General features: G+C 45.3%; 1 protein-coding gene across 1 annotated transcript; it reads right to left on the reverse strand.

Moving 5' to 3' along the window:
• Nucleotides 1-812: 812 nt before the first annotated feature.
• On the reverse strand, nucleotides 813-16,726 carry DHX57 (DExH-box helicase 57). The gene is made up of 24 exons (XM_064709314.1): nucleotides 16,676-16,726; nucleotides 15,297-15,495; nucleotides 14,163-14,315; nucleotides 13,725-13,889; nucleotides 12,581-13,383; nucleotides 11,059-11,252; nucleotides 10,807-10,928; nucleotides 10,350-10,545; nucleotides 9,496-9,620; nucleotides 8,302-8,435; nucleotides 7,438-7,492; nucleotides 6,952-7,148; nucleotides 6,392-6,508; nucleotides 5,979-6,075; nucleotides 5,374-5,547; nucleotides 4,644-4,844; nucleotides 3,925-4,201; nucleotides 3,269-3,364; nucleotides 3,086-3,169; nucleotides 2,840-2,977; nucleotides 2,339-2,413; nucleotides 1,816-1,950; nucleotides 1,281-1,481; nucleotides 813-1,185 (listed from the first exon to the last, which is right to left on the reverse strand). Exons 2-24 carry the CDS (start codon nucleotides 15,488-15,490, stop codon nucleotides 1,042-1,044), a joined length of 4,077 nt encoding a protein of 1,358 aa, XP_064565384.1. The 5' UTR covers nucleotides 15,491-15,495; nucleotides 16,676-16,726; the 3' UTR covers nucleotides 813-1,041.
• Between the last annotated feature and the right edge of the window lie 726 nt (nucleotides 16,727-17,452).

A 17,452-nucleotide genomic window follows, 5' to 3' on the forward strand; every position in this document is an offset into this window, starting at 1 on the left:
AACTCCTAACAATCTCCCTTCCTCCACTCATCATGCCTCAGGCTGAAGGTTGTAGATCAGACTGGTGCTGGAGGCAGTGTTCACTCTGGTGACACAAAGGTGACAGCCCACTCCTGTCACTTAAGGCATTTGGTATTTGAGCAGCTTGGCTGCAGCAATGCTCAGCACTGCAATTAAAAGCAAGGCCAAAGGGAGGAAATAATAATTCATTATTGCTACAGCAGCCCAATCCTCAGAGCAGGAGTCTGGCTGAAAGCTTCCAAAAGTGGGACTTCATTCCAGCTGTGCAGGGTGGCAGGAGGATACCCCATGCCAGAACATGTTAGCAATTAACAATGGCATCTGCCAAGAATTCATATTAATGCACTACAGCAGTCCCATCTCAGCTGTTTTACATATTCCCAGTGCAGGAAGGGTTGGAACAGCCTCTTTTCAGGGAAAATGTCCACACTGTCTTGGAGTTTAATCTTGTCACCAGAGCAACCTGCACTGATCCAAAACCACACTGACTGATCCAGTATATCTCCTTACCACAGGACATTGTCTGAATTGCAGAGCCTCAATGCAAATCTAAAGGTGCTCACTTGTACAAGGGCTTTGGGTTGAACTGTAAACAGGATTCCTGGTCAGCCAAAACTGCCTCAGTCAAGTCTTAGTTAAAATGTAGACTGAGTTTAAACCAATTTGGGAACAGCTCCCTATGCCACACGCTGCCTCCAGCTGTGACTATTACAAGAAACAGCTGGCTAGCAGGTGTTTGTGTGACCAGAAAACAACACTACCAGGGCACAGTCCCATAAAAAACACTCAGGTTTCTATTCCTTCTGGAAGAGCTGCCATTCTCCCAGAATATAGTGTAAGCCACCTTAATTTCAACAAGCCAACAAACAAAAACCCAAAACTCAACAGTACAGTTGCCAACTTGTTTTTGCAGAGGTCAGTGCCACGTTTTGGACCAATAAATGCATCAGGACACTGATGTTACTTGGTCTGTTCTCAGGCAGCAGCCATGGGTGATCCTTACAGCAAACTGTTCTGATGTCACTGCGTGGTCACAAGCTTGACAATCATGCCGATGATCCGAGAGCCCCGGGGGCACATGCACAAATCCATGCTGGGATTCTTGATTTTATCCTGCAGCAGCTGGTCCAGCTCGCAGCGCAGCTCCTTCACCAGCTCAGCCACCTGACACAGGTTAAAGCACAGAGCAGGGCTAAGGCTCAGCTGCAGCCCAGCCCTGCAGCTCTCCCGGCACGGGCCCTCCTCCTCCTCCTCCTCACCTGGTGAGAGGCAGCCACAAAGCGGATCCAGCCGTCGTCCAGGGAGATGACAAAGTCGCCCTTGAGCAGCTGCATGTGCACCTGGCCGCCGCCCAGCAGCACCAGCGGGTACACGGACACCATGCTGCAGTCCCGGATGAACACGCGGCTCGTCTTGATCTTCTCGTGGTACACCAGGTACGGGCTCTCAAAGTGCCTGGTCTGGGACAGGGACACAGCAGCCCGGTCAGAGTGACGCTGCTCTTCTGCCCCTGCCACACGGGCCAGCTCTGCCTCTTCTGCAGCACTGACACACCCTCCTGGAGACCCAAAAGAGCTGCCAACAACTGCTGGCTGCAGTTTAACTCTGTGCCCGGCAGGACACTCCTAACTCAGGAATGCACTGTTACTTACTGTCCTAACGCAGGACTCTTCAATCATTAAGATTTTTTATTTTAAACAATAATAGGGATCCTCACTGTAATTTTAAACACTCAAGCAAAAGTGATTTCTTTTATAAAACAAGAGCATGCTTTGCAGAAAAAAGCATCCTAACCTGATAATTCACAGACGAAGGATGAATATGAACATAACCATCATTTTTAGTAACAAACTTCAGCTCTTCTGCTTTTGGTTGCATTTTGACCGCTCCTGTACTGGTCTTCTGGTATTTACCCTCTGGCTTTTTCACCTGTATGGTAAGAAAAAAGGTTATAAAAATCTGCTGCACCAGAAAACCTTTTAACTTCAAGTTTTAAAATTTTCAAAATCAGAAATTCTGTAGTAGCAACATGTCAAGTCACTGGAGACACATGCTGTCCAACCCTGACTTCCTTTGTAACCTCAGCCTTCTAAACAGGTGTGATTTTAAGTAAATTCACATTTCCTTCTGTGTGACACTGAAATCAGCCTGAAGGAACAGCAGCAGTCAGGCAATACAAACTGGAGCTCTGACACCATAAAGCAGCAAATTTTGGCAACCTAAGCCAGGCTCAAGGCTGCCACACTGAGCCCAAATGAAAGCAGGGAGTGTGGCTGTGCTAGACCAAAGAAGGGAAAATGAAAAAGCATTCTTTTACCTGGACAACATTGGGATACAGTGCAGCACACAGCATAGCTGAGATCAGCTTGATGTTATCTGCATTTGAATTTGCCTGTGAAATCAATAGGAGATCATTAGGGATCCTACAGTTCAGTCTGTAAAGGTAAAACCTTGCTCCAGGAATGACTGAATTCCTGAAATTAGCTCACTTTTACTGCTGCACTCCTGTGCTTTGTAGAGGAGGACAAGTCACTGCTCCTGCAGCCTCAGGTTGGACCTGAGCTGTGTTTCACCCACTATCAATGGAACAAATTGGCCACCACTGTCCTGGTGCCTAGCTGGATTGTTCTCTGACATCTGGCTACAAAGTGGCTTGCACCCTCCAGAAAGCAAGCACAATCTGTCCCAAAGCACAGGAATCCTACAATACCAAACCCTGATCACCCTGAGCATCATGTAACCCCCTCAGGACATGTCTGGCCCCAGTCCTTCTGAAGGCAGCTCACATGAAAACTGCATGGATGAAATGCTGAGTTACCTCCTCTCCTGTGGCATCCAACACACCATCGCCTCCTTGGGACCACCTCTTCTCAATATCCCTGGCTCTCAATCCCTCCTTCACAAAGCCAATGTCAGAAAGCAGCTCTGCAAACTGCCTCTTCAGACTGGCAATTTCCTGCAACACACAGAGCGCTGTGATAGCTGCCACACCCAGCAAGGAAGAGTCTTCCCCAGTGGCTCATTTCTGTCACTGGGATTCCACCAGGCACAAACACTGCCCTACCTGAAGGACTCTTCCTGACAGGAAGTTCTCCCTGCAGTAGTTGTAGCTTGCTTGAGAGCCCTCTTTGATACTTAAACGCCATCCCTGATTGAGAGGATGGGAGGAAAGCTTTAATAAAACATTTCTGCTTGGATATCAAACACATCACAAAACCCCAAGAGAGGCTACTGAGTTCTAACTCACCTTATAGGCCTGGAGAAGAGCCAGGTAGTCACTGTTTCCTACTGCAAACTCCAGCTTCTTTTTGTTTGCTTCTTCCCTTTTATCCCACGGTGACACCTAGACAGGCAGTAACAGGTTAGCGTGTTCTTCCCCTCACCACTTGGATGAGCCATTCTAGAGCTACATGGCACATTCTCTTTGGCATTTTCACAGCAGCTCACAGGTCAGAATGCAAATTTTCCCTGTGGATAACAGAAAATATGAGGCATTCAAAAGAGCACCTGATTCAATACCCAAAGTGACAGTGAAGACACAGACATCCAAACTGACCTCTGCAACCACAGCTCAGATTTGTCAGCTCCGTCCATTATCACTATTTCACAATTTATATTACCAGTAGTTTTCACACCAAATTCAGACAAAATGTGTGCACTTCTTAGCTAAAAGAATATCAAAAATAATATTCACTGTTTCTACTGTATATAAATACCACTCTTGCTGCTACCACATGGTTTTGAACTTCTGCTTATAACTGGATTATTTTAACAAGCACTGCACTAACACATAAACAATTTGGGCTAAAAAGAAGAATTAAAATATCAAGTGTAGCATGCTGCAAGTCACAAGAGCATTTTGCTGCTGCACAAAAACATGGCCCTCAGGTTAAGAATACTTACAAAAGGTGACTTAAAGGCCAGGCTGGCTGCTATGGTCAGCGCAGGATCCAGGCAGCGGAAGATGGTGCCAAAGAGCATGAGCTTGCCAATCCTGACATCCACAGGCAGCGAGGCCAGGTGGTATCCCAGGGGAGTGAGCTTCTCCTCCGGAGTTAACGCTCCCAGGTCCCGCAGCCGCACCTTCGATGCCTGCAAGGACTCGGTCCTGGGGGGCTCGATCAGCCGTGACAAGACAGAGTGAAGACTCTGCTCAGAAAACATCTCCAGGATCTTAATTCTTAAGAGGAGAGGAGGGAAAGTTAACAAGACAAAAGGAAGAAAGAAAAAAAGCAGTTTAGTTCCATAAACAGGATAAAAAACCCAAGCTTTTGTAAAAACAGATTGAAAAAAGCAAATAGAAAACATGCATTGAGGTACACATTCCCTAGAGGAGGGCCTGTAACACAAAGCTGAATCAGGGAGCAATGTGGAGTAGTGAGTCTGTAAGAACAGATTTCTATTTAGCACACTGAGGTTTGAAATAAAGTTGTTACTGCAAAACTGTAATTGGTGCTGCTCTGCTTCCTTTCAGTACGAAGGGGTGTGCAGCAGGGACAGGAAGGCCTCTTCCTTTAACGTTTGCATGATGAGGGTGCTTGCTGTGGGCTGTGGCAGGTGCTCCCTGCAGCAAAGGAAGGACATTCTGCATGCTGGCTTCTTCAGGAAACACAAGAGCTCACCTCAGACAGAGCTGCTCCAGGGGCACTCTCTGTATTTCTGGCAGCTGCTGTTTCACAAGCTGGTGGTTGTAGTGGTGGCTGCTGAAGAGGTGGAAGCAGACGCCCGAGGCCACACGTCCTGCCCGCCCCTTCCTCTGCAGAGCGTTGGCCTTGGACACAAAGGTGTCCTCCAGACTTTCCATTCCTTTGCTTGGGTCGTATCTACAGGAGAGCGAGACAAAGGCTTGTATCCACACAGCCACAGAATGGTCTGGCTTGGCAGGGACCTTAAAGATCATCCAATCTCAACTTCCTCTGCCACATGCTGGGACAGTTTCCACTAGACCAGGTTGCTCAGAGCCCTCTCCAGCCTGGCCTTGAACCTTCCAGGGATGGGGCAGCCACAGCTTCTCTGGAAAACCTGTGCCAGTGCCTCCCCAGAGTGAAGAATTTCTTCCTAACATCCAATCTAAACCTGCCCTCTTTCAGTCTGAAGCCATTTCACCCCTTGTCCTGTCACCTGCCCTTGGCAGGAGCACACAGAGAACAGGCTGGAGGCTGAGCAGGCAGATGCTGCCAACTTCTGTATGGATACAATTCCCACCCCTGCACTTGGAGCTGAGCTTAGACTGACTTTCTCCAACTCATAGCAGCTTTATACAGCCCAAGTTTCCTTCCAGTTTTTCCCAGCTCTTTGGAAAACTCAAGGCTTGACAGAGTTTACCAAACCCCAAGGAATGAACGCCAGCACCTTTTCTCTTTCATTTTTCCAGAGTCAATCACATAGACCACGTCATCGATAGTGACAGATGTCTCTGCAATGTTGGTGGAGATGATGATTTTGGTAACTCCTGCAGGAGGCCTGAGGAACACAGACTGCTGTTCTTCACTGGACAGTGAGGAATGAAGTGGATAAACCACACACCTGCAAGGACAACAGGACAAGGTGCTCAGGGCATCTCCAGCCTCTTCCTTCTTGGGAACAATCTGCCTGCACACACTTTGGCCTCACTGGATACTGCCCAGAGTGTTACTTCTCCTTGTAAGCATCCAAGGCCAAACATAACCACAACTAAATGTAACTCAGCAAACATTCTGAGATTTCAGCAGCCTGGATCATGCAGAGCACAAAATGGAAACCACTGCTCACTAGGGTCTCTGAGAACTTCAACAAGTGAACTTCCTGAGCTGAGGAGAAAAACAAAAGGAGGGAGCCAACAAGATAGAAAAGGAGTTACCCTGACTGGAGTCAGCTCACACATTTAATCAAGCTAATTTATCCCTGCAGGCTTTGTGCAGGAAATGACTCTTTATTTATGGGTAAAGACTGACAGTTTTGGAGCTTTTCTGCCTTACCTCTTGCTGTGCCTGTTATTAAAAAGAGCATTAGTCTGAAGCTGCTCATAAAGCATCTTGATTTCTGCTAGGCCAGGCAAAAATACCAACACAGCACCTATGTATAAAGATAAAAAAAAAAATTAAAATCACTCAACAAAAAGGACAGCACAATATTTTATTAATGTGCAATTATTGTACTAAAAAAGCACACAGGCTGTAACAGTCCTTCACAAAAGACTTCTCAAGGTAGACAATTTTCTCACCTTCCCCCTCCCATGTATATCACAAGCTTTGGAACTCAACTAGCAATTTATTTTTTTCAAAAATAGTCAATAGCTACAGAACCTCTGCATGAAAATCATTAGCTTTGGGCTGTCCAAGAAACTTCCAAGAATCTTCTTTCATTTATCTCCCAAGGACAATGAAATTACCTGGGGGGTATGAATGTCTGCCAGCAACTATCCATTCCAGCAAGGCTTCAATTAATTCTAGATTAACTTTGTCCAAGTCCATGACAGACATTGTTTTCAGCACTGCCTTGCTAACCCCTGGGAAAAAAGAAAAGATGCAGTAAATCCATGTCTTGGAAAAAACATCTGTGGATGCATGGGAGCAGTTACAGCTTTGTTCAAAGAGCACCTGGCTTAGACCTGAAGAGGGCAGATCCATGCTGTGCCTCAAGCAAAGCTGCTGCAGCAAGAACAGATACAGAGAGCAAAGTGGGACTGAGAAAGCATCTGAAAAGGGATGGAAAGAGACAGTAGCTGAAAATTGTCCATTTTCAGATGCTAAGAACTAGTTTCAGTCAAGATCTTTGCTTGTAGTTTAAGAGAACAATGGGCTCTCTTTTATTTTTTTTAAACTAGCAGAAAGTTGCTCATCTAGAACTTCACAAGTGCAAAACTCTGAATTGTAGATAAGCATTCAGCCTACAGTGATAACATCCCATGTTGTCTGTGTGCCAATTTATTAAATTTAAGAAGGAGTTCACCTTTATATCGTGTAAGGAGCTGCTTCAGAGTTAATTTCTGGTCTGGGTCTGAATCTCTGACCACGGTGTCAGTGCTTTCCAGAAGGCCAGCACGCCTCAGGTCCTCCTCTACTTCTTCAAATGCAGTTCTTTTGTGTCTCCCATTCTGTTCTTGCTTTACCTTCCTCCTGTAGGGACTGCTGTCCTCTAAAACATACCTGGGCAGCAAAAGAACATTTGGGAGTGTGGAAAGAAGCCTAACAGTCTCCTTCTAATAATTAACTACAGAGATAGGGTATCTAAAATATTTTTAAGTCTGATAGGAACTTTATACAAATCATAGATAATATGAAGGTCAAGGTGCTTTAGTAGCAGGCGCAGGTGATGAGGGAGATCTGAGAGGATTTACTTTTAAAATAAATGCCCAGAACTACTGCAGTCTCAAGGTCAAAAGTGTAACCTCAACCTCACCACCCAAACACATCTGAGAATGTGTGAATTTCACACCTTGTCATTGCAATCACATCTTCCAGAAAAAACTGGTCCACAGGAAATGTTCGCCCTGAAAGAAAACACGAGAATAAATCTATCTACACAATAAATCTATCTACACAATAAATCTATCTAGACAACAGCATGGAGAAAAGAGGAAAAATACCAAAGATTATTGCAATTTTATACAGGTTATTATGCCATACATTGGCTGCACAGCTCTCATCTACACTGCACTCCTCAACACAATTTCTGACTAGGACAAACAGTGGGTGTCTTCCAAGCATGAAGCATTCAAGGCCAGGTTGGATGGGGCTTTGAGCAACCTGGTCTAGTGACAGGACATCCCTGCCCATGGCAGGGGTGAAACTAGAGGATCTCTAAGGTCTCTTCCATCCCAAACCAATCTAGGATTCCATGGTGACATGCACAATGCACTCACACAGGCAGAGAAGGGCAGACACACCTAGATGAACACACCCATGTTCCCTTCCAGCTCCACACCATAACTCAGCAATTTAAAAGGGACATTGGGCTAAACGTGTACACATCCAGCTGGACCCTCCCACTGATCCTTTTCTCACAAGGATACAGGAGAGTCCTCAGCTGTGGTGAACCTAACCCAGGGAACCATGTCATGCACACACCATATAATGATTGTCTTCTGAGGAGGGAAATTCTGCTGGTATACAGACAGCAAAAAATGTCAACATTTTCAAGTCCTTTCTCTCCTAAATCTCATCAGTCTCTCCCTCTAAGTCTTCAGCATCGAATTTCTGGCATGCATCCCCATCTTGAATTGAGAAACACTTTGCAAGAAGAAAGGGTGAAATCAAATCTCTAAAATGATGAATGACAATAAAAATGAATGGGTTTCACCTGGTATGTTGATGATTGGACAGGAGTGGAAGTACTGAGAGAAAAGCTCAGCATTCAGGGTGGCACTCATCAGTATAATGCGCAGGTCTGGCCTCTGAACCATTATATCCTTCAAAACCAGCAGCAGGAAGTCACTGAAGAAAGCAGGCACAAGAACATTTGAGTGTCTTCAGCATTAACTTCCAGATTATTTTTCTCCCCTTCTGTCCACCTTCCTGGTGTTTTCAACAGTACAGCAACACCATCACACCAGCATGAGCTTGTTGGAATGGCCCAGTGAAAACCAATCTGCAAATCTGACTCTCTTCTGGTTGTCCCTTACTGGAGTGTCAGGATTACTCAGCAAAACCATTTAAACAAAAAGTTTTATAAATGACTTACATTAATGACAACGCAGGAACATCAGATAAGAAATTAACTCAAAGTAACAGATGAGTCCTTTTTGCTCCTCTTCTTCACTGGAAGAGTCACTCAAACTTACCCACTCTTCCCTGCTCACTATATTTTTCCCACTATATTTATAGCTTTTGTGGCATGACTAGAAGACTGGCTTGAAGTGATTGTAAATGAGAAGGAAGAGGAATCCTTGAGAGACACAAGCACTTTTAAGTGGCTAAAATACCACTTGAGCTGCAGAATAATGGGTAAGAGACAAAGCCTCTCAGAAACCCACTGCACTGCAGTGTTTGACAAGGAAAACAAAGAGAAGGATGCTTGCCACCTAATTTACAGAGATACTGACAGACATCATCTTTTGCCTGTGATCAGCAGGCAAGTGAGGTAAAATTGCAGGAGGCTACAGCAGGATAGGATGAGACTGTCTAGCAAAATCTACAGACTGGAAGGAAATGGGAGCATTTGTCCCTTGCTTTGCTGAAGCCTGCATGTGAAGAATTATGGTATTTGATAAAAGCTGAAACAAGGAAACTGTAAGAAACAGCTTTGGTTAAAAAGTTACTTAACCCTCCAGCCCTATCCAAAACCTCTTTGCAACACTGCTGCAATGTGAGGGCCCTTTGGAGGCACAGCAATTTCTGAGAGATGGGCTTTCTCACAAGCTGCTGCAGCACAATTTCCTACTGCCCCCAGACTCCTTCCACCATCCCATACCACTGCCACAGGATCAGCTACTGGCACCTCAGCCACCTTTGACTGTGTTTCTTCATTTTGCTTACAGGATAAGAGATTACTTACCTTTCTTCTGTTCTTTCATGAACTTCATCAACAATGACATGAGTGACTCCCTGCAGAGTCAGATCTCCTTCCAGCCTTCTCAACAGCACACCAGTAGTGCAGTACAAAAGCCTGGTAGCTGAGGACTTGAAGGGTAAGACAAAGCATTCAGTTCACTCTGGGCAAATTAACACAGTGCAAAGAGAGTATGTTCTGCTGTAAAGCATTTGGTTTCAGCTCAGGGCCAGGTTTGACTGAGAGGGAACAAGCAAGCCCTGCTGGAGATGGATTTTTATTTCTTGACTGACACTGACAACACCTGCTCATTACTCAGGGGCATTGCTACCTATCAAAAAATATGAACTGCCTTTTCTGTGGATACAGTTTTTTGATAAACAACTCAGATCTCTCTTCCTAGGAAGATTTGGTGAGTCTCTTTTTTAGCATACATCTTGGAAAAAGCAATCAGCTGCAACACAGACAAAACTTCACTTCCAACACAGCAGTTTCTGTCTGGCTGTAGCTGCACCCTCAGTCTCCACTTGGGAGACACATGGGAATGGCAACAGGCAGAAAAGCAGCCAGCAGCCTTCCAAAGGACACAGGATTACTCACACTCCCAAACCCCTTCACCTCACTCAATAGAAAGCAAACCTGCAAGACACAGCACTGCACTCTCATTCTGCAAAGTGAGCTGTGCAACTTGAGATGAAATAAAATACAGAACATGTTTCATAGTATTTTATAAATACAGATGATACAAACTTGCTTATCTCACTGCATGGCAGGTTCAGGGCAGAGGTTCTGTACACTAGAGAAGCACTAAGCACATTTTAATAGGAGTAAATGAAAACCAGCAAGCAAAGCATACGTACCTTGACACTTTCCAGACGGATCTGATATCCAACAGTGAGTCCAATCCTTTCTGTTCTTTCCTTGGCTACACGTTCAGCCACAGAAATGGCAGAGATCCTGCGAGGCTGAGTGCAGATGATGTTTGCAACTCTGCTTGGAGAGCCTTGCAATGAAGCATCCAAGATAAACTGGGGAATCTGAGTGGTTTTCCCACATCTGCACAACAAAATCAGGAATTAATTATAAACCCCACAAATGCAACACCTTCCACCCACATAAATTGACTGCATTCCACTGGAAATTTGCTTTGCTTCATTAGTGTGATCCTTCACATGCAGTTCACCTAGGACTGCTGTCACTGGTTACACTGGTCACAGATGAGCCACCACCTCATCCTTTCCAGAACATGGATCATATTTCATGTTATTCTGTGTATACTTTGATGCATGAAGTCTGTATGTGCAATCACACTCTTACCCTGTCATGCCACTCACAACAAGAACTTGGTGGCTCTCAAGCAAACTCAAGATGTTTTCTCTCTCTTGCCAAGCAGGGAGCTTCTGCCTTTCATACAGCATGGACTGAAAGTGCCTGGAAGACTGATGGACAAAGACAGCAAAGCAGTAAGAACACCACTGGGATGGAACAGAACCATCTGAAACAACAGCTTGTCTCTGTAATATTTATTTCTCTAAAGTAGGCAACAAAACTGTGTTCTGCACACTGTACCTTTTTCTGCCGAAACTGCGCGCAGATTCTGACATTTTCATTATACAGAGACTTTGCCTGCACATCATACTTTTTGGAAAGCTTCTTCTTCAAGTTCACATAACTCTCATTCTCCACAACAACTTGTTCAGGCTCTTCCTCCTCCTCCTCTTCTGCCACCACCTCTTCTTCCTGAGGCTCTGACACTGTTGAGGCTTGAGACAGAGAGTGTACAGTTAAATATTGTTATTACTAAGGAACGGGCAATGAAGGAAAGAGAGACATGTTCCAGCAGCATTTCCAACAAAGAACCTTGTTAGACTGGGCCTGAGGGTCTGCAGGACTGTTTCTGACATGCATTTAATTCAACATCCCCAGAAACCTCCCCTCACCTCACCAAATCACCCACAGCTTCTCCAGCCCCATCCCACTTGTCCCTACCCCTGCACTGGGGTCTGGGTGGCCACACACGGTTACGTGGTTTGCCTTCCTGCAAATTCTCCATGTGCCTCAGCTCACTTCTCCAACACACAACCCCTTCTGTGCAGTACAAAATGCTTATAAATTAGGGTAGTTTTCATTAATTAAGTGTTAAGTCACTGACCAATACTTTTAAACCAAACCTGAAACTGGACCAGGTACTTCAGTGCCTTTGCCTATCAAAGCAGGATTTGCTCAAGCCAGCCCTTGAAAGCTTTAAGGCTACTTTTGCTAAAAAAAAAAAAAGGTACTTTATAGCATAAGGAATATTTAATAACTAATGAAAATTATTTGGAATCTCAGTTTCTGGAACACAGCTGTTTTTCTGCAGAGGCGTTCAAAAAATGGAACACTTTGTCTTACTGCAGAAAAACCACAGTTTGCCACTATTTAAGAGCTCTACAACACAATGCACTTGAACACTGTCTTGAAAAAAGCTTGCCTTAGATAAAAGTAGTTTTGGAACTGAGAGCTGGAAAGTCACCCTGCCACAAGTGACACAGACTCAACTCTCCCCCTGTGAAATCAACCTGTCTGCACCAGCATAAACAGAAAGGGATGATACTTGAACAACATTCTATCACCACTTGCCACATTTGCTCAGCCTTAAATCCACCTTTGTAAGTTAATTTTGAGGAGCTGCTGGTAAATTTAAGTAATCTAAAAAAGAGGTTTCTGAATTGATGAGTTGCAAATGCAGCAAAGCTTGCAAACAACCTTCCCTGCTCCCTTCCCAGCACATTTTTCTGGTCCATTCTGAGCTCACGTCTCCCAGTGCTTTCCATGGGCTGTGTGACAATGGGCATCTCTCACTCTGCCAAACCAAACTCTGCTCCCAGAACTCAGTTCTGGGCAGCACAAAACCTTCTGCTGCAGCTTGGTTACAGAAGGAACTTCCTGAGGCACAGACAGATCATGGATCTGGCTCACCACATGACTTCAATCTCCAGAAATAGATTTGGAACAGATGGCTGAACTGGGGGTTCTGCCTTATCTCTCTTTTTTCCTTTGAAATCTTTCTGACTGTTCTTCGCCCAGAAACCACAAAGGAGATTTGGTGTACCTTCAGCCTGTTGATCTGAAGCAGGTGCACTCTCTGCCTGTGGCTTTACAGGAGGTGCTGCCAGCAGGGAGACAGGAGGAACACTGAACTTGTGGTGAGTATTGCTCAGGAGCTCACTGATCTCGTGTTCATCTTCCAAACAAGTCACCAAGGTGTACACCACTGGCTCATGAGACTCTGCAGCTGCCAAGGCCTTTCCAAAGAGGAACTCAGCAATGTGCAGACGACAAGCAAGAGGCAGATTCTCGTCAGTGGAGTAAAATGCCACAAGAGGTGCCTGAAGAGGATACTTGTTCTCATCAGGAAATCTCACTTCAAGTTCATAGACGGGACCATCATTATGTCTGAGATGAGCATCGTCTACAGAGTTCTTGGATGTGTTTAGTGGATGGTTTGGAGGGAATTCATGTCTAAATCTGCATTTTGAACCAAACCTGCAGCCTCCTTGGAGGTAAAATTTACATATTTCCTTTGAAGTCTGTTTTGCTGTGTCCCTTGTACTTTTTTGTTTAGATTTACTGAACCTGTGTGCCAGGTAGTCCAATTCCAAACTGAAAGTCCAAACACGATTTTTAATCCTTTCTACAAATTTTTCTCCATAAATTGACCGGAGGGCAAAAGCTTCTTCTTGCCTCTGCTCTAAACATTCCTCTTGACTGGCTTCAGCAGCTGCTGCAGAAACCTGCATCTTCTCTCCATACCTCTCAGAGAAGCACTGCAATAGCAAATCCTCCAGTGATGCCCCAATATTACCATTGCAGGATCTCAGCACTGCCCTGCAGCGCTCACAGTCAAAACCATACCTGCACCAAAACAGAAAACAGGGCAACAAGTGAGTGAGAAGCAGAATAACACAGACCTGCTTGACCAGGCTCACAGCAAAGGAGCACAGCATGCATGGCACTGCCTCTCACACCTCAGAATGCAGCACTTAACAGTTTCAGGGTTAGATTTCTCCACTCCACTACAGAAATTAAACTCTTCAGAAAAAGCTGTCACATATAAAATGCTCCCAAAACAAGCAAAAGTATTGAATAACTATTAACATCTGAGCAAAATGGATGAAGAACACAAGGAGGGCTTACAGAGTACTGAGACCAGGGATCTATCTCTTGATGATACAAATTATTCAGTAAAGCATCACCTGGAGAGTTTGTGCACAGCAAATGAAGACACTTCACTGCCCACAATTCTGTGCTCAGCTGGCTCAGCAGGCAACTTTGGCATTGCATCAGAAGCTTCCTGTTCTGTTGACCAGCACTGCTCATCATCCAGGTAGTCAGGCTCATCATCATCTTCTCCAGCTACACTGATAAAAAGAGTTATCAAGTTAAAATGAAACAAAATTAAAATGTTGAGTAGACATAAAACTCTGCCTCTGCAGTTTTAAATCCTTCATTTAAATGGTAGATTTGGCTACCCTTTCCCCAGAGTTAATACTGTAGAAGAACAAGGCAGAGTCAAAACCATAGGATTTGAGATTTAATTAAAAGTTAAGGGGAAAAATACTGTTTCTAACAGTATGCCTGCTAAAGCATGCTCATGCAGAGAAGCTGGAAGCAGTGCCTCCATTTAAACTAACTCTGATTCAGGTGCCAGCTCCTGCCCTTGCAGCTCTTGAAGGAGCTCTTTCACTCTTCTCTGGTTCTCTGATGTCATGTGTATGGTCTGCAGAGGCATTTTTGCTTCAGGTCTCTGCTTCATTTGCCCTCCTCTTCTGGCAGGGACACTTGATCTGAAAATTAAAACAGGACACAATCACGAGTTACCTGCCTGGCTCAAATGTTCTTGACTGAATTGGGATGTTGGGGCCCAAACTTATAATTCAAAACAAGAAAATCAAGATAAGATAAATTCATCACCTAAGGATTATTCAGCTGGAGTCACTCTTATGTGATCATGATTTGTCTTTATCTGTACACACATGTGCATACGTGTATTGCATCCTGTGTTGAATCCAAAATTATTTACTGAACACTTTGCTAGGTAAAGCTGTTCTTAGACTACAATACAACCACATATTTCTAAGCTTATTTCTAAGCTTAGATGGGTCAGAACTCACACAGGATACTAAAATAATTCTAAATTGCTGATTTTCCACGGCCCAGCTTCTGTTCTGTAATACACAGATATTAATATCCTGTGTTTATTAATGTGTTCTGACCAAAAGTGTCCTGAAATTACTTTATGACCAAAGAAGAAAATCAGAGGTTATAATCCTTAAAAAATAAAAACACTTAGCTAGATATCAAATCTATAAAACATTAATTAAATAATTCAAAACAAGTGTTTTATTTAAAAAATAAAACACTTAGCTAGATATCAAATCTATAAAACATTAATTAAATAATTCAAAACAAGAAAATCAAAATAAATCAAATCTATAAAACATTAATTAAATAATTCAAAACAAGTGTTTTATTTAAAAAATAAAACACTTAGCTAGATATCAAATCTATAAAACATTAATTAAATAATTCAAAACAAGAAAATCAAAATAAGATAAATAATAATCATGTCTGATTATTCAAAACAGACATGTAAAAACTGCTTCATACTGAAACACTTTTATCACTCTTTCACTTTTTTTTATATTCAAACACATCCAAAAACCAGCCCCAAATGTCTATGTATGTCAACATACAAAAAGTATCTCAAATGGTCCAGAGTATCCCAAACACCTCTATGCCCATTCCCCCCAAACCAACAGAAATACCTGGATTCTAGCCTTGGTTCCTCAAAGAGACAAAAATCATCTCCATCGTCCCAAATTTTGGTTGAACATTTCCTACTTCCACCGAGCTGAGGCTTGTTTGAATGGCCACTGCCCCCTCCTCGTTTTCCACCGCCTCCTTTGCCTCGTCCTCCTCCTCTGTTGGGCTTTCCTTTTTTCCTTGCTAACCAACTCATGTTTCCTTGGGGAAGAAGAGGAAAAAACAGTCCTTAGTTGTGAAGGTGATTAAGCCCATCACCATGTGGATGTCTGAGCACACATTATTTGTTTTTCGATGTGACAAGGCACTCTCTCAAACCACTGTTGATTATCTGCATGTTGGTGTGTCTGTATGCACCTGGAGCAAAAAGTATTCTTCTGGAACACTGTTTAGTGAGTTCTGTGATTTTAGAAAACAAAAGTAATATTCCTCAGCCATAAGCTGCAAGTTTGACAAAACTCTCTGTCCAAAGCATGAGCCTATCACTCTGATGGAACCCTCTTGGACACGGAAGCCCACAGGACAAACCTTCAAGGGAGATTTCATAGAAGCCTCTGCCCTGTCACTTTTTAACTCAGCAGCGTGTGCAGGGCTGAGACTAAAAGGTGGAAGGGGAACTAAAGCCCAAGATACAATGGTTTTTTCCACATAATCTCACACTGGGCTCCCTTCTGGAGGGAGCTGCCCATGCTGCTGAGCCTGGCCAGGGGAGGGACTGGACTTGTCCTCCCCTTCTCTCAGCACTGTCTTTCCCAGCGCTGACAGCCCATCAGCGCTGCCCAGCATTAACAGATCCTCCGGCGGCACCTCCTGCTAATGGGAAGCTATTGCAGGAGACAGTGAGCAGCTGTGGGCAGGAATTTATTCTCTGGATCTTTGCACTGGCACCTCCACAGCCAGGACAAGACCCGATGTGGCCGCGCACAAGTAACAGCCCAAAGGAGGACTTGGGAAAGAAGCAAATTCCCCTTTTGCGGCTGCTCTCCCCACTCCAGCTCCACTGGGGCTGCACAGGAGATCAGAGCCAAGCTGACCCTGCCCGGGGCAGTTCGGCAGAAGTGAGGGAGGGAGAAGGGAGACCGTGGCAGGTGCCCCGAGGCCTCTGTCACACACGGTTCCGTCTCCTTCCTCTCAGTTCAGAGCACAGAGCCCCGGGCAGGGTGCAGCTCCGCCGGCTCGTCCCGCCCTTCCCCATGGCACCCTCCCCATGCCGGCTGTGTGGGGACCCTCTATCCCCTCCCAGCTCCGCTTTCCCGGACCCCATCCCCTGCCCACCTCCCCTCAGCCGAGCCCCTGCGCAGCCCCTTCCCCTCCAGCCCTGCTCTCCGCGGAACCGTGACATCCACAGAGCTTCATCACTCCTTTTCTCCAGCGTTCCCACCTTCCTGCCCGGTACCTCCTGGACTCCCCGAGCCGGATCCGCGGTGTTTCCCTTCCGGGCCACGGCACCTCCGCCCGCCCCGGCCCGCCCCGCTGCTGCCGCCCCGCCCCGCTCCCCTCGCACAGGGCCCGGCGCTGGGAGCTGCGTGTGGCTTTGGCTGCTGTGGGTTTGAATATCTCTATGTGTCGGGCTGGAACGGTGACAGCGCTGTTTGTTCCTCAGCAGGCATGCTGGTTTTTAAAGTAGCTCTCGTATTCTCGAGTGAACACGAGAACGATGCTTGAAAATCTTGCTAGGTGCTTGCTGCACCAGCCCACAAGTTCCTGAGGGAGCTGAGGGGGCTCGGCCTGGAGAAAAGGAGGCCCAGGGGGTCTTCACCACTCTCTGCAATTCCCCGACAGGAGCAGCCAGATGGGGATCAGCCTCTTCCCCCAGGTTACAAGTGACAGGATGAGAGGAAAGGGCCTCAAGTTGTGCCAGGGAAGGTTTAGATTGTATATTAGGAAATGTATTCATAGAAAGGGTGGCCAAGCATTGGGGCAGGCAGCCCAGGGAAGCACCATCCTTGGAAGTGTTAACCCGGGGATGTGCACTTGGGGACGGCCATGGGTTGTTGGTGGGCCTGGCAGTGTTGGGTTGATGGCTGTACTCAGTGATCATGGAGGTCTTCTCCAACCTTCACTGCAAAACCCAGTGTGTGGGACTAAAAGGGAGGAAAGTGATACCAGTTTCGGAGTGAGGGTGACACAAGTGACAAAAGACCCCAAAGCTGTCACT

This window comes from Zonotrichia leucophrys, chromosome 3 (assembly GCF_028769735.1).
Source record: "Zonotrichia leucophrys gambelii isolate GWCS_2022_RI chromosome 3, RI_Zleu_2.0, whole genome shotgun sequence".
NCBI lineage: Eukaryota > Metazoa > Chordata > Aves > Passeriformes > Passerellidae > Zonotrichia > Zonotrichia leucophrys.

What these genes read in the sequence shown, in the direction of transcription:
- DHX57 (XM_064709314.1), bottom strand. Translation starts at nt 15,490, where the DNA reads ATGAGTTGGTTAGCAAGGAAAAAAGGAAAGCCCAACAGAGGAGGAGGA. An exon ending in TCCGTCTGGAAAGTGTCAAG is followed by an intron (nt 9,621 to 10,349) that starts GTACGTATGCTT and finishes TTACCCTTCAAG; the next exon opens with TCCTCAGCTACCAGGCTTTT. An exon ending in TGGATGCCACAGGAGAGGAG is followed by an intron (nt 2,414 to 2,839) that starts GTAACTCAGCAT and finishes TTGATTTCACAG; the next exon opens with GCAAATTCAAATGCAGATAA.